The following is a 26,710-nucleotide window of genomic DNA, read 5'->3' on the forward strand; positions in this document are numbered from 1 at the left end:
TTTATTTTTGTTTTGTTTGGGTGGGGGGGGGGGGAGGGGGGGAGAGAAACAAAGAAACCGGTTTTCAGACCCTATTTTTCTTACCAAAATACTATTTCTAAGACCATAATATCCTTTTATCTTTCAAAATTAGTGATATCTAATATATATTTAAATTACTATATATTTCAACATATTACATATTTCTACATATTACAGCATATTTCAATACAATCTGGAAAAGAAGTTTTCATTTTCTTTGAATAACCTTACTTGAATTTCTGGTGTCCAGTTATTTATACCAGGCATGATTTCTGTGTTGCAACTGTAAAAGCCTGTAAAGAAAATATTTGGGAAAATCTACGTCGCACACCAAAATACAAAAAACCTTTAAGACACACATGTAAACCTTACTTGATGTTTTACAAGTATTTTCCCTCATGTTATTTGAATATTGAATAATATACTGAAAACAAGACTGACATTCAAAAACAACACAAAGCATCTGAAGAATACAATATAACATACAAAAGAAACACATGGTTTCTGTTACTCATACCAGAGGGAAAAAATGGATAGGAAAGATGGAACTCACCACTACCAAAACATCGATTTACTACAGAATTCTTATTTTGAAGATGTCTTCAACCGACTAAATGGCAAGGCGAGAAAAGTCATCACATTAAGGAACGTGACAGAGGCAACAATGACAGTTGCTCCCCACGTAGACTAACTCACACCATCTGATGCTAAGACTAATTGCTGAGACAAGCTTCTTGACTGCTTCATGGAACCACTGATGTGGAATCCACAAAACCAGAAATCCCTGACTAGCTGCTCTTGAGCAGGGAGAAGTGCTCAAAAGTTTTTTAGCTCTCATCAAGATATACTTAAGCATTCCTGTAGTAAGGGCAAACACTCAAAATCCACTAGTACTCAGCCTAGTTTCTAATAGACAAGCTACATACAAATGAGTAAATGTATTAAAAAGGTGTAACAGAAAAAACTAAAAAAGTTAACTTTTGACAGAACAGCATAGAGATGCTTTAAGATTCTACCTAGAGTGCAAGTATGTAGCACTTACTAAAGAGACCCGACAAAAAAAAAAAAAAAAAAAAAAAGGAAAATCACACAGTAATACAAAATTAATGTTTGGATAATTGCATATGTATGGAACCCTTAAAAAAAAGACCCGAAAAAAAAAAAAAAAAAAAAAAAAAAGGTATAATGACCAAACAGCAGGGTAAGAGAAGTTATAAACAGCAAATAGGCAATGCCGAAAATCTGAAGATACAGCTAAATGAGCACAAAAGATAGAAATGTGGCAGGGCCTATGTAAATGCACAAAATAAGCTAGAAAAGAAATTGTGTAGCAGCTTGTGGAAGGTATAAATATTAATAGATTTTCTTTCAGAACATCAAAAGCAGAATTTTTTTTGAAAAGTCACGTAAGACATAGAAAGAATATGCAGAAATGATAACGTGATAGAGGAAAACATGCTTTTTTTTTTTTTTTTTTTTTACATCAGTGTTCACCATGGTAGGGGAGCTTTCCACAATAGTGGAAAACTAGTCCCTTGTTTATTTTCCATCAGAGAAAGTGCCTGAAGGACATACTGAACAAACAGGCAAATGAAAAATACGGATTCATATAGATAACAGGGAAGGTAAACGATTAAGCAGCTGACTAATCAGCGTTGAAGTCTAACTAAAAATCACCCTACTACCAGAGGAGCAGATTCTTTAAATCTTCAGGTAGTGAGGTGCTTTTAGTGACCGGGACCTACTAATATGCCTAGTACAGACACCTGTATTACTGCCTGTAGAAGCGATTGCAGAAAATGAAGTTCACAGGCAGCAGGAAAAAGACGACTCTGCATAGGAGCTGACAGCGCTTTCCCAAGTAACGGTCATGGATAACAGTGGACATCAAAAGCTGTTTGATAAGATCCTTCACCAAAGACTCTTTGAAAAACAAGTATGTTGAAGGGTAGAACAAGGTACCATTGAAAGAAATGCAATTACTGAAAGACTGGAAAGAGAAGGTCAAAATAAATGCTCAGTTTTCACAGTGGAGACACCTGTAACTCCGGACTGAATGCTTCAAACACATTCATGACTTAAATGCAGAGGAGGGTAAAACGAGGTGACAGCTGATGGACTTATTTTAAGTAAAAATCAACTGCAGCAGGACCTAACAGTGGAACATCAATGTGGAATAAAAGATTTGGTGGTAATAATAGATAACTGACAAGGACAGTTGTGAGCTCAGCAGTACTCAAAATGATAAAAAACCCATACCGATTATCATTAGGGAGGGAACAGATAAATGCTCAGAAGAAACACAGAAAGACTCCCAAAGATGAGAGGGTGGACAAGGACAACCAAATGTAGAGAGTAACTTCCATATAATGGACCACTACATTATCTTTTTACCCAGATCCAGGAGTTTCACCAAGAAGAATATGACAGATATCTATTCAGCTACAAATGGCATAAAGGAGATCGATAGAAAGCAATGATTCACTGTTCCTCCCAATATAGGAAAAAGGAAAAAGTGGCTGATACAAACCCAGCATAAGAAGCTGGATCTTACATGGGTACAGATGCTGGTGCAGAAGTCTATAAACACTGAAAGCACACAGAGGCTCAAAATGCAAACAGCCAAATGCAAAGCAAGTTTGTCAACAGCTATTGTTTACAAAGACAGTGACTTTTTTTCAGGATACTGTTGAACTATGAACTGTCAGCACGCTACTCTGTGGGATTTTTTATCCCCTCTCCTCACTCTCACATTAATGCAACAGGTGTTCTCACCTGATCCCTATCAGCAAGCAGACATTGTGTGAATCAGAGCACCTCCCCCTATGTTGGATTCTTAAATAATTTTTAAATGCAGCCAACTAAATGGACATCTCACTGTTGTACTGTCAGCAATGGAGCCCCACCTATTGTATCTGTACTGTCAAGTAAAAAGACATTGATTTCAGGTCTTATAATTCAATTTTGAAAATTATTGATTTTAATCAGTTTTATGTTCTCAAGTTGCAACACTTTTTAAAAATACATCTATAAAAAAACCACTGAAGAAATTAGAAACTACTCCATTATTCGACTTTACTGCCTTCTACAGAAAACAACCAAAACTGACTTGGATTAAAAATTCCAAGTAATTTTGGACTTTGCTTCTTTTCAACAGCAAAGACTACAAATGCAGTGAACAAAAAGGCTTAAGCTGACAGCACAGCATAGTCACAACGCAAGGAAAGTAAAAATGCCCTTGGTGAACAAGAGTGCTGGAAGGGCAAATTGCTCACTTTAAAAAACATTCTTGGAATACAACACCAGTATGTCACATTATATGTCTACAAATACCTAAAGACCATTCTGCTCTCTGTACTTCTTGTTTACTTTGACCATGAAACCTACAGATTAGTCATTCAGCCTAAAAATCTTCAGAAAGTACTATACTAGTAGGAGTGATCCACGCATTACACTTGCATGAAGTAATGACAAATCTGCAACAGTACAAATCAGTGAACTATAAAAATGCCACACAAATACAGTGTTTACTTCAGTTTTCAATAAGCAACAATCCCCATAAAAGGCTTAATGACTTGTTTTTCACAGCTTAACACTTAAAGAGTATTTTCAGTTACTGTTGCACTTTTTTTCTATTTTGTCATTTTGCAGCCTACAGTATAAATTAGAAAAAATTATTTTTAACTATACCAGAAGGTGGTGGAGCATCTGTCAGTAAAGAATGTACATCTTCCATTGCATCTGTATCATCAATCTGGAAAAAGGAATAACTGATGAAAATCATGATGCTGTTCCAGTCAGAAGTCTCAGAAAGATGCAAAAACTTTGTTATCAAGGGATCCATGTATGGCAACTAAGCTGAAATTTTAAAACGGATTCTGTCAACCAGACCTCTGAATCTCAACTAGAAGCCTATGATATGCTTAACACTTGAAAATTAGTTCCCTTAATTAAGTTGTATTAAAAATACAGCAATTCACACAAAACACACAGAAACTTCAGTAGATAAGACAAGAATGATAAAAAGGTAATTCTTAAAACAATTTAAAATGCTGAATAAGGCTCCTCACAACAGTTTACACCTTTTTTCAGCTAACAACCTTTGGCTACTAGAGCACTCATAAGGTCCGTATTATACTGACTTAATCATTCCCTGCCTATTCCAATGACACATAAAAATCTTCTCAGGACTTTAAAAACCCTCCTTAGTATTAACAGCAGAAAATCAAACAGGGGAAGGCAAATTTGAGGATTAATATTTTTTCCTGTCCGAATAACCTCTATGCCATTCAATCTTTAAAAATTTTTGTTATTTTAGATCAGATTGAAAGCGTATCTGCCTTGTTACTCTCTGTAAATATTTCTGTGTCACATGTCTTTAGGTACATTTTCCCTTACTGATCTGCAAGAAATACAAGTTTACCTCCAACTTCCAACATTTTCTTATCAAGTATTCTGGAAATTCTTTATATTTTAACTCCAGTATTAAAGGGTTCTTTTTCAGGTATTGTTTCTCCTTTTCCTTCTCCCTCTCAAAGTAAACAGAAGTCACCTTTTTTTTTTTTCTCCAAAAAAATACAGATAGCCTTACCTCTCATAACTGCCTTCCCAGTATCTCTTAGCATTTCCTCAAAGTTTTTTTTACCACTTTTTCTTACATATTTCCAGTGAATAAGTATTCTTTTTAGAGTGCTCCACAGATGAAAAGTCCTCTTTTCTATAAATAAAGACTGAACTACCAAAACACAGGAACACGTATTCTAGGACCAACACATTCACGTAATGTAAGCCAGTAAATGACAGTCCTTAAACATCAGATCTTATTTTTCTTGCTAATTTAGCACCATTTATAACGTACTCTATAGTACACTACAGTGTTCTTACGTTCCACATGGGTATGTCCTCCTGCCCATCCAATTGCATATACTACAGTTAGTAAGGCAGAAGAAAAAATTCTCCAAAATTGTAAAAAACAGCTGAACTCTGCTTGCAGTATATAATGCAGTCCTTAACCAGCTGATCTTTGCTCGTAACGTATCAAGCTTTGCTATGAGGTAACTTGATGTGAAAAATATGCCGAGCTTTTATTATTGCTATGTCTCTTCTATCTGACAGCCCTCAGAAGTGACATGGAGGCTAGTATTATGTTTTTCCAGTATTTTTCATTACTTGTGCAAAGGGGCTCTTGCAACATAAATTTGGGTTGGGTTTGGGAGGAGGTTTTACACCTTACACAATCCTCTCTTTTTTACAAAGGCATTTGACTCTTTTTACACCTATCAATGTATTTTCTGATTGGCTCATTCATTTCGATACAATGCCTTAGAGAGCATCTGATCATCACTTTTGATGATAAAATTCCACTTCTGTCAGTCTACACAGATGACGACATTGAAACAAAAAAACCTGTTAAGAGCAGAAATTTACTCAAAGAGCAGAAGCACCAACCAATCTCAATTTATCATATCAACCTCTCTCAACCTGTTGTTTTTTCACTCTCCCTTCTTACCTCCACTTTCAAATGAACTGCTGTTACAGTGCTCTCTCATTCTCCTTATCTACAGTCTTTCTTCCAGATTATTTTCTAAGAAGATATTGATTTGTGAAGATTGACACAAAGGAAGTCTTGAACATACCTTAGGCTGCAATTTAATTGTTTTCTTGCTCTTAGTGTAGAGCAGGTATTTGTAATACCTGTATCTACAAGAAGATGATCAAAACTCTAGCCTTCTTTAGTACCTGGCTCCATCAAAATTGTAAAACGTCAAAAATCACATCTTTGAATTTTAGTGATTAGAGAGGTAAAAGAAATCTACATTCGTTATCGATAGGTGTTGTTCTTGCTTCTAATTGTAGCTGTAGCTGTAGAAAGAATTAAAAGGCATTCTCCGAAGCTGTAAATTCTTGAACTCTGAAAAGCATCAGCTGAAATTCAGAAAGTCAAGTCCTATTTTATGCGCTCTCCTCACACGTGCATTTTTTGAATGCTTTGAATACTACCAGTTCTGGAAACTAATAATTCTGAATATACAATTGTAACAATAAGAGTTTTGAAACAGGAAGACTATAACAGCTTTTTCTTTGCTAAATATAAAGTGTGACAGCACACATCTTTCGTGTTTATAAAAATATATCTAAGTTTTGCATCAGTCATAACTGCTGCTGGAAGTAGGCAGAAGGGTGTTTCTTAACAGCTCCTTAAGTATGGCCACATGTTCATGAATAGCAGGGCAGTATTTTTTTTCAGATATTGTCCCCAAGCATAATATAGCTATGCTTTAAGCAAACAGAGTAAGAAAAAGACAAACAATGCAAAATTCAATACTTAACATTTTCTACTGATACAAAATGGAAAAAAGTATATACAATTGAAGAACTGTCTTTGGAGATGAGTAAGAAAACTTTTCTCTGTCTTTTTATAACTATTTCAGCAAAAGAAGTATGAGAATGAGTACTGAAAACATTTATCACCTCCAAGACAAAAGCATCCTTTTTCCCATGTGAAAGGTCTAGTTCTGTAACTTCATCAGAACTTTCTGACTGAGATCTAAGCAACCTGGAACGTTGCCTTGGCTCTGGAATGGGAGACCCAATGATTTCTTCAGGTAGCTCCTAAAAACGAAACAAAAAATTAACAGTTTTTCTCTGTATTTCAGAAATAATTTCAATTATAAACAATTTGTTAACAGTTCTAAGAATCAGAACATCTTTAAAATAATTTTACTGAGAAATAAATCTAAGTAAGTTCAAACTGATTTGGATATGTGGATTAAAAGATCTGAAAATTCCAGTAGGTTCTCAAAATATATTAAAAAACAACTTATGTTCTGAATTATTCAGTTAGTAAGAATTCATTGATATACATGGTGTGCATCTGTTTGACTCAGAATGCTTTATTTTTAAGACTATAAAAGCTTTACTTACTGGAGGATTAATTTCATAAAGTTCCTTGTTTTTTGCTATCGTATCATTTATTTTCTTTTGCATGTGAGATATATGCTGCTCATAGGTACCATCATTTGGAGTCTTCCCCGCAATCTGAATACCACCAGGTGTTGGCAAAGCTGCTAGATACACACCTGTTGCAGACTTTTTAAAAAGTCATTAAGAAAAACAAGTTACATAAGCACGCTCTTTTAATATTTGCACATGAAGTTTTCCATAATGCTTATGCTCTAAGGGACAGGATAGTAACATGCACATTACAGCATTATCTCTTCCCATAATAAAGGGATTTCTCTCTCTTCGGCTCACTTATGAAGAAAACTGCTATTGTTTTAGTAAAGTCTCCCCTTCTCATGGGTCTTCATGGCGGAGCTTTTGATTTACCTGGAAGTTCTAAACCAAGTATGAATTCAAACCTCTGCCCTAGTATATTTTGCATAGGCAAGTGATGGTTTCAAGGATTTAAAACTTGGCCAAAACATTTGCAGTTATTTCTGAAATTCTGAAAATCCCATTCCTATCTAACAGATTAAAGAACAGATCATCTGTTCAAAGAACGTGCAAGCCAATGCAAGCCAATCATATTACCAAAGCACCCTCTTCTACTAATGCAGGAAGAGGTTAGAAAATATCGTTAATCAGCATATCTTGACTAACTCTAAGACATTTCCAGTCTATCATTTATTTCTTCAGTGTCATCAAAGAAGAGGTGACAGAGCTTACTCTTGTTGGGAAGTATCCAAAAGATTTATTGAGAGCCTTAATTGACTTTATTTGTCATGCAACTTGGAATGGGGACCTGACTTTGACAGGACTTCTAAAGAACACAATCCTTTTTCTATTATTTATGCCATTAAACCATTTAAAGTTTCTTTTCCTCTCATCCCCTTTCTAACAATCTGGTCCTCTAACAGAGTTTCAATGGATTAAAATCTTCTACTAGTGCCGAAAGACAGTCTGCCGTGATTTGTCAACAATTGGACACCTTGTTCTTTTCCATCACTTCATTTATTCTTAGAATGATATTTTAATCTCTAGTTAATCTGAATTCCACAACACCTGTATATCTTTGTATCCCCCCAAAAAGCTGTAAGAAAGCAAAAGAATCCCAGGATTAAAACTGTACTTACTGCCAACCCCATCAGCATATTTTCACCCACAGTTATCTGAATTCTCAGTCCAAACAGAGCATTCATTCCTCTCAGCTTAAGTTTATTCATCAGTTGGGTGTGCACTTCATATTCCATAAACGGCAAGAGATTACTGATAGATGTCGCATTTGCTTCAGCCTGAGCTTTCTTCTTTAGTCGGCATAACCTGACAATATAAAACAGTACGTGACATCAGCAGATAAACAGTCGGAATGGACTGTTGAGGATTCCACGTAAGCATGGGGTATTTTGAATTTTTTTCTTCATTGTATAACCTCATACGATCAGTTTATTTTTAATGTATTTTAAAGTTATGTAAAATATTACATTCTCATCAGAAAGATCAAGGCAGACTGAGGCACCGAGTCTCAAGAAGTAAGATTTTACTTTTCTTTTTAATAGGAAACCGTGTAATAAAAATGGGTAACAAAAAAGTAAACTTACAAAACACAGAAATACATAACATTCAGCAACATTCAAAAATATTCCCGATCAAAGCAGAATACAGAAATTACAAATACTGTATTTTTGTAAATCACTGAATGAACTCGTATCCCCTTTCTTAAAACATGCTTAAGGACTGTTATCACACAGAAACAACATGCATCACACCAGGTCTTTGTCATGATACTCTGACAGCACCAAGTAACTATGAAATGTAAAGCAGTTATCTACAGATTCTGAATAACCACCTAGTACATGTTTGCTGACACTCCTATCATATAGCAAGGACTGTTAAAATCTGTCCTGCTCACTTTTGTTAAAGCAAGTATTGAAGACAAACACAACTTTTTTGCTATTACAAGTTGTCTGATACTTGTTAAACAAAAATACGTTACTTCAAGGGACAATTAGTGCAGCCCTTCTCAATTAAGTGTCAGAACTGATGAGCTGTATTATTCTAGAATGCTGCAACTGTAAAATTAAATGTCAGTTCTTCACAAGAACTGTCTTATCTGAAAATCTGTATTTTCTGCTTTTCTTCTAGTAAGACCGTAAATGCCAACATCTATTTCTGTGGCTGCAAACATCTTAAACACTTCAAGTACAAGCACAGAAAACTACATCTACTGGTAGAACTTTAAAAATTCCTGTTAATAAGTTATTCAAGACACATTTCAGAACAGAGAAAAAAAAAAAAAGAGTGCCCTCATTGCTCAAGCATTAACCAGACTTAAAATACTTATCTTCAAAGAATACAAGAGAAGAGCTACATTACATTAGTTATATTCCACTCTTCGGATTTAGTCCCATAAGCTGAAATTCAAACCCCCACACCAGTGTAATGACTGCCTACTTTCAGTGACAAATTTAGCTCAAAAATATCACAACTGTACATACGTTTCAGTGATAAGAACAGACAACATTTTCTTTTAAGGACCGCATTTATTACGGGGTCAGGAAAACATAGTAATTTACCCAATTGTAACAAGCTCACCTCAAAAATCTTTCTAACTATAGATTCAGGTATTTTTCTTTTTTCTCCTTTTTTTTTTTTAGGGGTGGGGGGCGGGTAGTTGAGGAGTGGGTGGAGCAAGAATGTTTGAAGAATCAATCAAGAGAAAACAGGACATCTCCAAATGCTCCAGAGACAGATCAGGGACCACCATGTGACACTAAAAGTCCATTTCCACAACAGTGCTGAACTCAGAAAATAGCAAAGGAGGAGCAGAGAACACATCTCTGCATTAGCTCTAGTAATTCTGTTCTAGCAGAGGTCACAGACTGATAATCACAGGCTCATTAAAAAAACTCAAGTGAGAAGGGCCTTCAGGAGGTCTCCAGTTCAACCTCCTGCACAGATAAAAGCAGTATCAACTCTGAGCTTGGACCAGGATGCTCAGAACTTTAAACAGTCACGTGAAAACTTTCCAACCTGGAGACTGCACAACTTCCTAGGCAATCTGATCCACTGCCTGCTTGTCCTCATGGCTAAGTAGTTCTTCCTTACAACCACTCTGAATCTCTCTTTCTCTAACTTAGGCCCACTGTCTCTCACTCTCCCACTGTGCAGACCCTGGCTCCATATGCTCCATAACCTCCACTGGCAGGCTGCTATTAGGTCCCCCTGAATCCTTCCTCTCTCCAGACTCATACGGCAGGTGCTCGTTACTCCCTTGGCCCTCTGCTGAACTTGCCCTAGTTTTTTGATGTTTGTCTTACTCTCAGAGGAGGACAAAACTGGACAGGTATCACTCTGTCTGGTCTCACTTATTGCGGCACAATGCCAAACTTGGAAGCATACGCACTCAACCATCCCCTCTACATCATTAAGATGTTCAACAGCACGAGTCTCACTGCAGACTATTATACTTGTCATGGCCATCCAAGTAGGTTATGAACCAGAAACCACCACTCTCTCAGCCCAACCATCCAACTAGTTATTTATCTATGTAGTTGGCCCCTCACACAGATCATACACAGCTAGCTCTTCCTTCTTTCCCACTGTAAACCACCTTATTCCCTTTTCCAAACTCAGTTTCAAAGACTGCAGCATAAACTGGGCACAGCCAACAATTCTACAGGGATTCTGTTCAGTTATGGACACATGTACAGAATTAACATGACCAAACTGTTTTTCATTGAGTTTCCAATGCAATAGCTGTATCTGACCATGTCAGCAGTCCCACACAGTAATTTAAAGCATAAAACCTCTTGTGTCCAGGCAGACAAAATGCAGCAATCCCCACAGGCATTAAAAAAAGGCAGAACATCTACCCGATGTCCATCAACATGGCTAAGTCACCAGATGTCCATCAACAGACAACACACTACACACAACACGGGGGAGGAGAGGCTGTCTTCTTCCTCCTGTACCCTAATATACGCTGTCAGTAACTCCTAGCAATCCAGCATAAACATTTAAGGTTTGATGACATACTGGATTTTAGCAACAGGAATTCTTTCAAAGATCTCCAAAACTTTACCAAGAAAACACTTTGATAGATACCTGGCTTGAATAAGACATCCTTTCCCAATAACTACTGCCTCTACAGGAAGATCAATTGTGGTGAAAAGGACATCGGGAACTTTTTGCTTCCTGCAGTTGTAACAATAAGTGAGGTGAGCAGGGAACGGCATGTTCAATTCATCATATGGTATATGGCAAAATCCACAACCTGGTGGAGAAGCTTCTTCAATCCTAAAAATACATTATGGAGAACATACTTAAAACATCTGCAACTTATTAACAATGATCAATACATGCACATGTGCATAAACACCTACAGACACCTACTTAAACTGTAACACTGCAACTATACTCTGCTCCATTATACCATTATAGCAATGTGAAAAGTACTGCATTTTATGAATTACAAGAATAAAATAAAGCTGCACGCTCCTAGCTAAAAAGCTGTAAGTAAAACTTGCATTGAAACTTGTTATGCAAGGATGAAGAAAAAGTACATACAGTGACCAACGATTTATATAAACCTAAAACCAAGCTGCCTTTAGGCAGTATGATTTCTAAATGTAGTCCATAGCACAACAGTAGTACAGAGAATTTGCTGTACCAAATACAATGAAAAGTCTCCTTTACATGGATTGTGTCCAAAACCCTATGCAACCCTAATGAGCAGATCATCAACAACAAACCAACCATCCTGCTGAGAAGAGCACAATATATGTTTACATTGTAAGAACAATAGCAAGATTATTTCCTAAGATAAAGTAGTAGGTAAAACTTGTTATTCACTTAGAACACTTAGACCCACTCCACCATAAGAAATATCCAGGCATGACCACTATAAAAATACAAATAAGGAAAGCACAGGCTAACTGCATCACTGCAAATTTATTCTGTTTCACATTAGCAATTCTCAGTGCATTTTGAAGAGATGCTCAAGCAAATCTGACAGATTTGGAACACTAGTTATCATAGACTTTAGCAAAAATGTTTTGTCTTAAACATGAGCTTTGTCCATTTAAGTTTTTTTTACCTTCCTTTGGCATTTCTAATCTATGCCAAGACTCCTAGTAGCACTGAAATACAGATTTTGATAAAAAAGCATTTTCCATCATATTACAAACATGACATTTCTTTCCATCATATAGTGAATATGGAAACAAGTATTTTTTTCTGGCTCCAGTTTTCAAAAGCGTATCTACACAAGAAGATAATGGCCTCCTGCTAACACAGTAACAGAATAATAAATTATATGTTGGCAGGGTTATTCTGGAAAAAGTAACCTAAGTGCTATGGGGAAATAAATACTTACTTAAGACTACAATAATCCCTTGAAATATTTGAAGACTATCCTGATGAGCACATAATGGATTACCAATATGCATGAGTTTAATTTTTTTCTCAAAAATAACTGTTTGTCAATGGTCGTTCTTCAGATTTTATTCACCAGAGCTCAAAAAATGGGAAACATCATATTTTTCCTTCAGTTCCATTATTTTGTTCATAAACCTCAACTAAAACATACATCTTTTGTAAAAACCTGGCACCTCCTTTGTTTTACAACCAAGCTATTTTATCTCCCATACAGCTCTTAAATAGTATTTACAGAGCATATATACATATATTACAGTCACAGCCGGTTTTGGCTTATGTAATTTATCATACAACTGTCATTTTTTGATAGTATGATATAAAGTTGAGAAAGATACCTGAAGAGTGGCAAAGAAAAAAAACTGAGTTATGATCTGTGGTTAGTAGTCAAATGTGTTACCTTATTCAGACTGTTAGAAATAAAAACAGAGTATCTAATTTGGTGCAGAGTTCCATTACTTCTGTTGTTGTTGTTGTTAGTGAAAAGCAGTAAAGTGGTTGGTCCCGTATCCTGCACTGTAACACTGTAACCTACCCTAATAGAGAAGAACTATCTTGGCTCTGAGGAAAAAAATCAACCTCTCCCTTCTCTGACCCTATGGAAAAGAAGCCAGGCTGCCATGACAACCTTTGTTCCAAACAGCCTTCCACGGTGCCATCCTGAAGAAACCTAGGGTTCAGTACAGCAGCTGTGCCAGACGCGGACAAAATACAGACCTCTTCACTATAAGAGAAAAGAATTACAACAAAGTGAATTCCTACTACTTACTGCTACTTTTACTGTTAGATTACAATGCTCATACGAAAGTCTCAATGAATTCAATAGTACTACTAAAGCAATTTTATCTATGAAATCTCACAAACAATCAAACATCTTCTGGTTTTAAACCACTGTATAATTAAGAGAAGCGGAAGTATCGAACAGAAAGACTAAAGAGCTCTGCCCTGTGTTTGAAATAACATGCTATAACATCATAAAGGTTAACCAGGTTTAAGCATGGTTTTCCGTGCTGTGGTTAATAATGCAAAGGAACCCAGCCAACTAACAAAAGCAAAGAAACATTAAAAGAACAAGGCATAACAGTTTACCAAAGTAAAATGCAAGTTGAGAGCTTCATCACCTTATAAACATTCACTCTCAAAATGAAGTTACCACACAACACTGACAAGGGTGCTTCTTGGAGGACAAAAAGTAGCAAAACGGTAAATTTTGTCCATGAACAACAACAATAATGGCACATATTGCATAGAAAGTAAATGGCCATATTCATGATTTAGCAGAGTTAAAGCTCTCAGAAGTGCAAACTATGATCACAGAGTTTTTAATATTTCTGAGATTGTTTAACAGGAAACAAATCTCTAATATTATGTACTTAAAATATTAAATTGGAAAAAATACGGAGAAAAGCTTTCCCACATTTTCTAGAATGATATATGTGCCTTTTTTATTTGTTCTTTCTCTTTCCAGAATACTTTTTCATATATAACATGTCTGACACACTGGTACTTAGAGACTTGCTCTTTCAGCATGGAATAAAGCTGAACTGGCAATTAAGCATGGGAACTCTAACAAACTATGTTATCAATCATCAAATACTACCAACCACATTAAGAAAAACGAAAGTGTGAAATAACCCAGTAACTGACTGCCTATCGATACTCTGTACATTCTTTCCCCATAGTTAAGAAAGAAAAAAAAAAAGAAATAATAATGCTTTTTACAAGGAGACAGACAGCTAACTGACAGTCTTAACTATTTAGGCAAATTAGGCTTAGAAAACATCACAGATATATTGATGTTGTAACTACAAATGCAAATATGTAGGTCTGCATTTTTTTAATAAGTAATAGTGGTATTGTTCATTAAAAAAACCCCTTAAAACCCAACAAAAATCTAAACCAATATATATATACATGCATCTATTAAAAAAGCACTATACAGAAATCTCAGAAAGTTACTGTAACAAACTCTCTGAAGTAGGTTTGCTAGACAGTACCACTGCTGTGTTGAAGTAGTTCATGATTTTTAATCTTCTAAAGATAAAAATACATTTCCTGTGGCATTTTGAAAATCAAATCATCATCATGATTTACCAAATGCTAGTCGATTCACTGTAGCCCACTACAGCATGACAACCCAAAGCCTTGGCATGCGATTTTATTTCTTGTCGGATTTCTGCCCACCATGCATCTCGTGTCTCTGGTTCATCTGAAAGACAAAGTATAAATCAGTTCACTATTCTGCACTATGTCAAGATAAAGCTTCATGCAATTAATCTGAAAAATGGAATTTTTCATATTCAAGTGTTTTGTTTTATCTGGACACTTTTTATTTCCTAGCTACTGCACTTTAAGCAAACACTAACAAGCCTGTTTCATTAATTTTCTTGTTCATCACCCATGTTAAGAGGTCCTGACAAATTACTGCGTTCCTGTTGCTGTCCGTATGACAGGTAACACCAAAATCCTGTAGATACTGTTCCAATCTCTACCTACTTGAAGACCATACTGTCAGTTTCCAGCAACAGGAGAGCAGCATGTAACTTGCAAGAAAGCATCACAGATACTCTGTAATACTAAAAAACAGTAGCAGTAATGAAACAGTATTTGTTGTAATCAAGTAATATTACTTTGGTATGCACTTGACATCTTTGAAATAAGCTCAATAGTTTTTCCTACTGCAAGCACTTCTGTTAACCAGGTATTTGTTCAAGACTGGATCACTAATCAAACACACAGCTCTGTGTCCTTACTTCAGCACTTCGGAGAACCCATAGATATTTGAAACTTCCTCCACATTTACAACGTTAAAAAGTACAAGATGCATGTTGACTATGTGTTTGTTGATGCTTTTTTGCTATCCTGGCAACCACAACTTTTTCTTCTCCTCCCGCCCACAAATGGATTCTAATTACCTTTATTATCTTTTGAGGTTATATGTTAAAATGTACCCTATCTGCTTTGACTACGACATTAAAAATGCAAAAAAGAGTGCTACTAAGTTTATGCAACCCATTTATTTTAACTGTTCCGCAGTTACTTTCCCAGAACTAAAGCTCTTGTCTCACAAGCTTTTTACACGTGAAGTCAACAAGCATTGTCATTTACTATCACAGTTTGCCAACTGTTGCCTCTTTCAAAATGGCTTACCTGTACCAATGAACTTAGCTGAAAACTATAGCAATTGTTGTTACATAAAAAACATAGGGGAAAAACGGTAACAAACAAAAGGCACTCAGATGCTACAAAGGGTTCTGAGTAGATACTTCTAGAATTTCTCTAAAATCAACTGAACTTTGCACAGATACAGACTTCTAGTCATTGAGATCTCCTTGCTGAATCGTAATTTAAAATATTAACATGTATACCTGAGATTCACTAGGAACCTACTTTGTACCATCAGGAATATTAATAAATATAGTGTATGATAACCCTCTATCATACACTAGGTTCTCCGACAACATGACAAACAAAAATGAAAGATGCTGATAATACACATATTTTGAAATTTACTGAAACAAAAGTGTTGTACAGCAAGATGTATTCATTCATGAATTTACCTCAATTCTTCGTTTAGAACTAGGCTTTCAGCTTTTCAAAATAAACTAACAATGATTTTCTAATTAAAACAGAGCACAGAGACATGTATATTCAACTATGCCTAACTTTACATGTTAATGCTTGTGTAAATCATTGCACTGTACTGAATAACAGCAGCCTTGGGTGTCCATGCTGAGGTTTATCCAAACTTTGCTTTCAGAAATGAACACCGAACAGAAAAAAACCCTACAGTGATAGTTTTTAAGGAAGGTTCTCCACAATCAAGACAAAAATATACACATTAAGACATAAAACAGTCTAAGGATTTTCATGAACTGTATCAAATAATGTTCCATTATATCCAAGTTCACCTTCACCAGGTTTCAAGGCATTACTAGTAGAAGCTTGAGGCACTCCACTTTGCTGTCTCTCAAGGTGAAAACACTGTCTAAACACTTTCACTGACTGGGAAAATCAAATGCTGGAGACGATACACAGCAATCCTGACACAGATGGTTAGAGTATCTGCTAGCAAGGCCTCACACTTCTCAGCTTTCAAAATCTGAGTATCATGCAGAAATAACCCATCACATCACAGGGTTGGAGCTACCTAGCTCAGCTACGAGAACCGTTTGTGGGACATATAAAGGAACATGGGAGTCAAAACGTCTTCTCTTTTGCATGTGCCTCTCTGAGCAGAGGCTGTGATCGTTGCCACTAGTTAATGGCAACAGCAGCAGGTGAACGGAGCAATGTGGGAAATCCATTTTGGGCAAAGGCGACAACATCTGATAAAACGGAAAGCTTTGTGGGAGGTGTGAGTCCACAAGCATGTTCTGTAAACGTTATCACTAACTGCTTATGGTGAAATGGGGAGGGATCCTGGGAGCAACTCCTCCTTCCTCAGCCAATCAGAGAAGAAAATTGCTAATCAGCGTGTTCTTTTCTATAACAGGAAAAGTGTAAGTAGTAGGAAAAGCGGTTTGCTGACTATGCAGAGCAATTCTTCCTCAATTAGACTTGATCACAGGCAGCTGGCTATAAACACTGAACAGCCATGTACATTTTTGTACTTTGCAACAAAATACCTGCAAAGGAGAAGGAATCTTTTTCTAGACGTAAACAAATTAAAAAACAAAGCAAATTTTAGTAACTTTTTTCTTCACACCTTTAGGTATCATCAGGCAAAAGCTGCTCCTACCTGTCACCAAGGAGCTTTCTATGACAGTAAGTGTAAGAAAACATGAAGTCACGATGAAGGAGTTTAAAGTGAGCAACAGGTGAAGCAACTGGGGATGAACAGGGAAAGTGTAGTGGAATAAAGAATAAGATTACAAACAAGAATATGACACTGAGAAGGTTATGTAGCCACAGTAAAACCTGAAACAGAATGCAATGTTGAAAGGGAACAGATATGCTTAAGGGCAACAGAAAAGGTAGAAATAGTGACGGGTCCCAAACTTTCTGCAAACATTTAACTTTCCTCCCCCCCAAATTTATAGTTTAAATTAAACAGTTTAGGAACAAGTTCCTATGGGAGTTAAGAAAATTTCTCACCTAACCTATCTAGAAGAACATCTAATCATAATGGAGAGCACATATTGTTGTGACATTGCTCAATATTATGTCTTGCTAAAGCGACATTTAACCCTTTACTCTGAGAATCTGTTCAATATCAGAATTAACAATACTATTAACTACAGTAACATAACAGATCATTTTCATTCTTTAATATTAGAGGTAAGAACTATTTTTCAGCCATTGTCTTCAGTGTTAACAGGGTCAGGCCCAATATCTTTCAAAAAAGCCAACAAATTCTTATTGCAAAAGTTCAAAAACCTCTATACAAGTCATGCATAAAAAAACTGTAAAGAAGACTGGGTCCTCTGCTTAAGACATTCAGTTTGGTTTTTTCCCCAGAAAGAGGCCAAAAATACAGATAGGTATGTTTATATATAAATACTGTACATTCGCAGTTTACACGAACTTACCTTTGTATATCAAAACACAAAATGATTGTCTACAATTAAAATCAAACACCATGACATTGCAGTAATAAATTGGTACAAAACACTGAATGCAGTGCAATGTGTAGCATTCATATTCTTCTGACAAATATTTCCACAAGCAGCCTTTTTTGACACATGAGCCACACAATTTCACATGGGGATGCCATTGTAGCATTTACAAGTTTAATAAAGCTAAAGATTTACATAAACAATTAGAGGAGTTAGGGAAGCAGGATGGCATGTGTCCAGTACACTCCGTAAGAGTGTCTGTTGTTGTTTTTTGCTAAGGCAAAAGCTTAAGAACTAAGGGTTTGCAAAGCAGATTCAGCAGACAGTAGCCAGAAACGGTGGGTATTTTGGCGCATGCTTGGATCAGGTGACAGTACAGACTGAAAACTATGGCAGCTCACTGAAATGGTTACAGAAAGTAATGGCCCTGGATTCTAGGTGGAAGCAAAAAGGCAAGCATACAGAGCACTCAATCACAAGCTTTTCTAGCAAATCTAGTAAGTAGTTTATAGCAAGGTTTATCTACAACTTTAAGCAAATAAGCTGGCAAAAATTACACTGCTATTATGCATTACTGGAAACCAAAGACTGAATATTAAACCTACTTTTATTAATGTTTCAGAATTGGCATGATATTTATAGCCAAGTGGAGGCAAAGCACAGTTTCTAGAGTTGAAGACTTGAGAAACAATGTTGTCAACAAAACAGTATTCTATAAAAATCGTGCCAACTCAAGCTTCCTCCAACTGAAACTTTCCAAACTTACTTTACTAAACAACTTTAGAAGATCAAACAGCACTGTATTTATTTTGTCTTAACTATTCTTTGTTCCAGTTCTATTCACTAGCAGTTCACCTATCTCTTTCCTTCAAAGTAAGAGGTTGACCTCTCTGAGGCTGTATTGTTGATAAGACAAAGACAATATCCTGTCCAAATCTTTCACCTGGAGATAATCCTAGATACTATCAATGCCTTCTGATTCCTAAGATGCAACACCTTTCCAAAGTTATCTGCTAAAGGTTCATTTGTACAGGGCCTTTCAATATTTAGCCAGAATACGCATTATGCTAGGTCCATGCAGATTTTTAACAAATGAAAACAAAATTTGAGAAGAACAGTCTCTTGATTACACAGACCATACTCGAGAGCTACTGTATGAATGCTGAATCCCTAAACATCCTGAGACAATTGCTCTGAAGTAGGATCTATATGATTCTTTTCAACATATTTTAGAATTGTATCATCTAATAAAAGCTTACATTTATAACGTGACATTCTGAAATGAGGATAATTGTACTATGAAAGTTTTCACAATCTACAAATGACTTATTGTTCTGTTGTCTCAAAAATGGCAGTGCAGAGACCAATATACTCTTTCAAATTCAATCTTTCCTTCACTAGGAAGGACTGAAGAGTCCTTCACTAGGCAGAACCATTATCCACACATTCCTTATCCCCTTATTCTTGTATCTTCTTCATTAAAACCTATTAATCGACTTGTACAGAAAGGAGTGTGGGACTTTTTGTAGGTTTATTTAGTTCAAGGGGTTTGTTTAATTTTTTTTTGTGTGGTGGTGGTTTAGTTTTTGTGGGTTTGGGGGGTTTTTTGTTTGTTTGTTTTTTCTAAGAGACACTTTTGTTAGGTTTACAAGCACCCTTCCCCAGACCTTGATGTTTATTTTAATCCTCCCTGGTTAACCCAATAAATATTTAAATTTCCTATCATCCTCCTAAAACATTTGACAACTAAGCAAGCGTACAAAAAGCCAAACTCTTTCAACATGAGAGTCAACACAGACTCTTGTCTGTGAAGTTGAAACACAGAACTTGGGTAACAAGTAACTAAACCTTTAACAAAACAACTGAAAACTTTCAAAATATTTTTGAAGCCACTTCATCCTTTTTTAAAAGTCACCCCCTATATCCACCTGTAAGACTAAAAGATGTGAAAATGAAAACTTTGCTTATGATACAGAAACTGAAGGAAGCAGATTATTGCCATTTCTAATGAAAACTAAGATATACTAAAGCAGCTGAGAACAGTGCAACCACACCACCAAAGGGAACGGGTACACTTACTCCTACAGCGTTTAAATTACAGACAATCCAGCCTGGAGAATAATAGTGAAGCAGTGCTTTTCTGTCAGATGAGGTCAGAGAGTGCGTGTCTCAGTTCTCAAGCCCAAACTGCTGAATGAGTAAAAAAAGCAGGTTTAAGTTTGAACGTTGAAGAAATTCTTCAACTATCAAAGAAAACAATTTTAAGAACATTTAGGATTAAAAATGCATCCAACTTTCATGCATTTACAGGGTGAGATATTTCAGCTGGCTGACTGACCACAAAAGCACTCATTTACAGGGCTAATTTTCTGCTGTGGCTGTCAGGTCAAATCACTACATGACCACCAGAAACCTGCAAGAGCACACTGCAGAAATTGTACAGAAACGCAGCATCATTACTTTCAGTAGCAGCTCACTGTGGAGGAGTATTAGCTTTAATACCAAGATACACCTCAAGATGGAGAAGCAGCAAAGTGTTTCTCTTAGTAACACGCCCATCAAAACTTCTGAATTCTTTTCTTATATTCCAAATGCCATGAAAAACCTGCTAGCAGGCTAGAGAATACTCTGTTTCTTCTTACAAAAAGGAAAGAGTTACTTTAAGCATGAAACAGAATTAACAGAATCTCTGTAGCTTCTGTACCCCTGATATAGGTGAGTGTATTTGTAATTCAGACAGAAATATATGCAATTATACTTCCATTAAGGAATTTTAAAATTAATCAGGCTGTATTTTTACCTATCTTACCCCTAAAAGGGAATTATAAAAATCCTACCTCAAAGTCTGACTTTTGGAATCCTACCTCAACTTCCAATCAGCTAACTCTCTAAGCCATATATTCTTGAACAATTTTATAGTCTCAACATCCCTGACAGCAAGCCTTGAGATATCTCTCTGCACTTGTTCCTCATCTCAAGTAAACATTCCTTGGAACAGTTTAAATGCTCAGATACCTGAAGAGTAGCATCTTACAAGCCTTACGATTGACATCACTAAACACAACAATTTTATACAGACCTCTGTGACGTAACACCTGTGATCTAAACTAATTCAGTTTTGTAAATCTAAACAAAATGTCTCGGTTTAAAAAAGAAAGAGTAACTACTTGGATTTTCACACCAGAAAAACAAGCTTCCACTGTTCTACACTTTGTCTACCAGTCACAACTTATGTAGGTGATCTCAGGAATAAACCTGCAAGAATCACTTGGACAGACTACGGTGTTATTTAACCTTTTCTAAATATCAAAAGTAATCTTGGAGGCAACAGTTTTTCACAACCAGGCATTAGCTACTCTGTTGTAACAGTAATAGGGCCTGTAACTTTTGCTTTTAATTGTAGATGAAGGTCTGATGGAACAGCACAAGCTGAAAGGAAATCAGCATCGTAAAAAAAAAAAAACCCTAAACCAAAAAACCCCTGAAAACCCCCACTCCTGTAATAATACCAAAACTGCAATAGTAATTTAATTTATAGCTAAAGGAAACCACCATGTGCTACAACCTAAACAAAATTTTAAAAAACTAAACTAAAACTGAAAGATACATCACATTAAAAAAAGATACATTCTGAGCATTTATACGTGTACATATTAAAAATTACACCTAAAATTAAACTGCTAGTATAAGGTTTAAAGGTTTAAATTTCTCAATACTTCCTTATAAAAGTTCAAAAATACTGCCCAGACAAAACAAAGTGTTAGATATCGGAAATTAATGTGTTTCTGGAAAATCAGCGCACCAAACCTAAATCATGTAACTTTGTCACTCCAGTTTTTAGTTATTATTTCCATCAGTTACTCAACCTATAACAGTAAAGTCCTCACAGCTGTGCATAAGGTTTCTCTAATCATGAGTGAGACACTAAAGGAGATCTAGGAAGCTGTTTTAGTCGATCCTATTACAGTAACTAGAGCAAGATCTGTCGCTCTGAAGAGCTGCTAGCTAATAAAGAAACTACTTACTCCATCTTGTATCTCTCTGTTGCTTTGCCATCTTGGCACAATAAATACAACTCATTGTAAAACATGAGCAATCTTCAAATGACAGCAGCAAAGGGGCTATTACCTAAAGCTGCAGACACTGCTCTAACAAGACAGGTCCTCTTAAACCACATTTTATGTATTTTTGTAACTAGTACCACAAAATTAACTACAAGTATGATTTAAAGCTGTGAAGAAGACTAACTACCTGGAACCTTAAAACAAGGAACGATACTACTTAATTTATCTAACAGTCCTTCAAAGAAACACACAGAATTTAAACACAAAAAAATTTAATCTCTCAACGAACACAGATACATGTTCACAGATAAGATTGATGCTTTTTGTGCTGACTGCCACGCACGCTACCTTACTGCGCAACTGCAGAAATGGGATGGCGTTACTTGGCTAATATTTGTATTTCCCATTCATTGTTTACCCTCTTCAGGCTTTTGTTACATTCACAGAACCTCTGCACTCATTATTTCTAATGAGCTCAACAACTGTTTAAGACAACCTAGTCAGAGAAGCCTCTCTACACTTCTGGATCCAAGGAGGCATTTCTACAGCACTTTTTGGAGTGAGTTCAGGATCACAATGAGACAATATCGAGAGACCAAAACCTCAAAAATTACAAAACCACACTGAAAATATTAGTGCGAAGGACAAACTGCACTAGCAGATTCAAAGTACAAACTGAACCAGGAAAAAAAATCCAAACCTCTAGTATTTCTTTGTAAGAAGCACGGCATATTGAAGAACTTCAGCCTTAGCACTTAGAAAAATCTCTTTTGCCCAATTCAGCTCAGATAATGATCCTATCCATTAATTTTTAACCAGAGTTATTTCTATAATCCCGTTATGGTCAGTTAGAACTTGCATTATCTGCCATTTTCCTACAACACCGTCCGAAAGCATTTTTACAAAAAAATGTATGTAGTAGTTAGGAAGGAGTCCTTTCAACTAGAATCATTCTAGTTTCTTCTAGCAATAATATATTTTGAGCCAGGCAAATTCTGCAACTATGTCTTTGCAACCAGAGTGACATATCAATAAGGCTGAAAAAACCTCACTGTAATCCAGAAGGAAATTTTATCAAGATGACATTTTTAGTCAAGCTCCGTATTTCGAAATTAAGAAGAGTTATGTGCAAGAATAAAAATTTTCTGCAAGATCAACATTCTCTCTCATGTACTACCAATTAAAAAACAAACTGTAGTGGTGCAATAAGGAATAGCTTTATTGGAGCATAACGATGGTTTTTACAGCACTAGCCAAATTTCAGGGGGACTTTAAAAGCAATACAAAGAGTTTAAATAGCGTTACTTACTATTAGACAAAGAACACTACAACAAATATTTTAAATGCTAACCTTACTAATTTGTGAATCTCTACCAGAACACAGGAATACTATTCTATACTCTCTGACAGTGACCACCCTTTGTTCAGTTACATAAATATCTACTCAGAACTGTACAAAAAAACCCCCATGCATAGCCCAAAGAAATTTATTCTGTTAATATAAAGGTGCGTCTGCTTCCAAAAAGAATATTCAAACACCATTCACATTAACCGTAAAATTCACTTAGGAATATTCACTCCTCTGAGAAGGTTGCAGGAAAGTATACTGCATATTACTGAAAAACTTTGCACCCCTCACTGTTCAGAAAAGCCTCTGACAACTGCCTTAACCTCCCATTATCATATCAACACACACTGCTGTACGAGAAGTCAACCTGAAAATTCTCCAAGAAAAGGTGAGAGGACATGCTTAAAATGTTATTTCTTTATTAGTACTGAATGATAGCTACACCAGACACTAACAAAAACATTCTGGTATTTTCTACCGTGTTCTTACAAGCACGCCACATTTACAGCCCAGACAGAGCAGTATGAAGTGTAATTTGCACAACCACTGAATGTTTGATTTCTGAAAGAAAACGAATTCAGCTACAGAACCAAACCATATTCAACCTTTCCTCTTATGTTTTTTCATATACAAAATTAGGCTTCTGGAGAATTTCATGCTCTAACAGCATGTCTAGATATCACACAGAGCTGAGTAAATCCTTATATATTTTATTAACAATCTTTTCTCCTTTCATGTTTCTGACTACTGGAGCTGAAGCAGCTCCCTGAATTAGGAGTTTAAAAAATGTAATTATGTATGAACACTGTGTATGTTTAGTGCTTTGAAACAGCTGTATGCAAAAGCAGTCTATTCAATGAGCTCCGTGCACTTCCTAAGGAACCCTTCTTCTCCATATTTACCCTCAGGAAGAAACTTTAACAAAGATCCAGTCTTTGGGATCCAGGATTCCTTTCATGTTTTTATGTTTATAGTACATCTTTAACATCCTTTGTCAGAGACAGCACCAGAGTACTTCTTCCACTATATTATGTGCCCTCTTTCCTATGAAATTATGCTCATCTCTCACTCATATTCTGCAGATTCACCTTGACCATCACCCATTTGTAATTTTACAAGCATTTAAACAAATCTGCTATTCAGCTATATGAAATTCACAGATGTTTAAGTAGCTTCTTTTCCATTAATTAAATAAAGTCAGTCTTTACTTTCATGTTTCATTTTCAAGCAACTTCAAATCTCTGACTTTTTACCACCACCAGGTGGTCCTGCTGTATCTTACACACTTAATGAAACAAGCCTCCCTGCCACTGGCAAAAAAAAAAAAAAAAAAAAAAAAAAAAAAAAAAAAAAAAAAAAAACCACCAAACCAAAAAAAACCCTGTTCTGTTATACAGGTTATTAGCAAACTTAAACAAAGCCTGATCATTTTCAAAGAGGAAAGTAATTTTAGTCTCTTTATGGTTGTGATTACGTTCTTGTAAATGTGAATGTAATGTAAAGATATAATATTGTTTTCCTTAGGCTTTATCGATCCCTGCTATCCTTCAGGCGGCAATGGCAGAGTTGGCAATAAAGCTGTAGAAGGGGGAGATGAATAGAAATCTTCTCCTTTGGTTTCTCAGTGATGACAGATGTGCAGAGCGTATTCATTATTCTAGTCTAAGACAGAGTTAACTTGTATATAACCTGCAGCTCTACTATCCATCATATATCATATGTTAGTGACTGATACACCCTCTTCCTCCCCTCTTCTTTGTTCAGCAATGCACTTAACACTGCAAAAAACCAACCATACTTCCAGGAATATGAACATAACCTGCTCAGTCCCTAACCAGTAGGATTAATCAAGACTGTTACTACGGAGCTGCTAATCCGTGTAAAGGCAACAAATACAGGCAGTTCTCAGTGAGGTTTAGACCTCTTCAAAATTTTTAGGTAACAACTATATCTAACCTTTTATACCCAACTCTGGATATAAAATGCACGTATACACACACACACACAGAGACATATATACACACACACACACGTATATATGCCTTCTTTTTCCTGTTATCTCTAAAAAAATTTAGGCTATGGTTTTGATTATTCTCTCAAGAAATGAATTCATTACTTTCCTTTAGCTTCCTAGGCTTATATTTCTGGATTACTTTCAAGCCTAGCTCAATGTAGGATTAGTGTCTGTACATAACTCATTTACTCCATTATTCTCACAAAATTCTTCCATGGTAACATCCTACTAAACACCATCTCAAAGAAGCAACAATTAGTTAAAACTTTTCAAGCTAGCATTCAAGATTAAGAATTTCAACACATTTTTAACAGCTTGGATCAGACTATGCTATACCAGTAACAGATTTAAGAATTTCACAATATTTTATTATAGGAAGTAAAATTCATTTTAAAATATCATCCCTTTTAGAACAAGCAAATAAAAACCACAAAACCAGAAAACCTCATAATTATATTATTACAGGATGCTTACTGTTAGCAAGGAACCAGGACACAAAAATGAGACAGTAGTTTTAGGCACTACCTAATATTGAACTATTTCTAAAATCAAAAATGTATATAGATCATTTAAACTAAAATTTAGAGCATGACACAGAGATGCACTGTGAAGTACCACGAAGGGAAGTTTTTTCCGGAGAAAAACCAACTCCCAAGGGTCAGCTTTACGCCTTTCTGCTGGGCCAGCTTTAATAACATCAAAGTTTGGCAAAGTCTGCTGGCTTGGATGTCATATGCAGAGAAGTTACGTCTGCCTTTCTTCCAAAGCATGCTACGTTTCCAGAGGAAAAGAGGGCGGGAAAAGAAAGTCTTCATTTCTCCACCCTAACAGGCCAGAACTCTATGTAGCTTTCATGAGACTGCATCATCAACTCACCCATTCACTCTGCAGCTGTATAAAGAAGTTACACACTCTGATCCCTAAAACTGTGTAAAAAATAAGAGTATCGGGCTTTTTTCAAGTTAGGTGTTAAAGTGGCTAAAACATTCAAATAATCATGCTGTAACTCCTGCAAGCTGACTGCATTTTACAATACAAGATTTATGAAGTAAGAAACCCCAGACTACATACTACCCTTCTCTTTAAACAGATTGTCAGAATGGAAAATAGATGAAGAAGACTATTTTTATATTATTTAGAAAAAACACATTAACCAATTTCCTGAAATTAACAAAAGTACAGCCATCATTGAAAAAAGTGCAAGTTCATGCAGAACAAAACTAACCAAGAGCCCTCCCACCAAATCAAACCACCCAACCAAAAACCCAAAAAAAAAACCAACCAGAAACCCCAGAAGACTCCCAACTGTATAAAGAAGAATGAATTGTCT

The 26,710-nt window shown here is 36.0% G+C and overlaps 1 protein-coding gene across 1 annotated transcript in view; it reads right to left on the reverse strand.

The window, feature by feature from the left end:
* Positions 1-26,710, reverse strand: part of C2CD5 (C2 calcium-dependent domain containing 5) — a 60,449-nt gene that overhangs the window by 10,388 nt on the left and 23,351 nt on the right. Inside the window, exons 10-17 of the mRNA XM_010144450.1 lie at positions 14,491-14,605; positions 13,025-13,120; positions 11,068-11,259; positions 8,097-8,283; positions 6,946-7,110; positions 6,493-6,633; positions 3,712-3,775; positions 253-314 (exon numbers count right to left, since the gene is read on the reverse strand). Coding sequence (XP_010142752.1) covers positions 253-314; positions 3,712-3,775; positions 6,493-6,633; positions 6,946-7,110; positions 8,097-8,283; positions 11,068-11,259; positions 13,025-13,120; positions 14,491-14,605 — 1,022 coding nt within the window. The remainder of the gene's footprint in view (positions 1-252; positions 315-3,711; positions 3,776-6,492; positions 6,634-6,945; positions 7,111-8,096; positions 8,284-11,067; positions 11,260-13,024; positions 13,121-14,490; positions 14,606-26,710) is intronic.

Source organism: Buceros rhinoceros, unplaced genomic scaffold (assembly GCF_000710305.1).
Source record: "Buceros rhinoceros silvestris isolate BGI_N320 unplaced genomic scaffold, ASM71030v1 scaffold5521, whole genome shotgun sequence".
NCBI classification, from domain to species: domain Eukaryota; kingdom Metazoa; phylum Chordata; class Aves; order Bucerotiformes; family Bucerotidae; genus Buceros; species Buceros rhinoceros.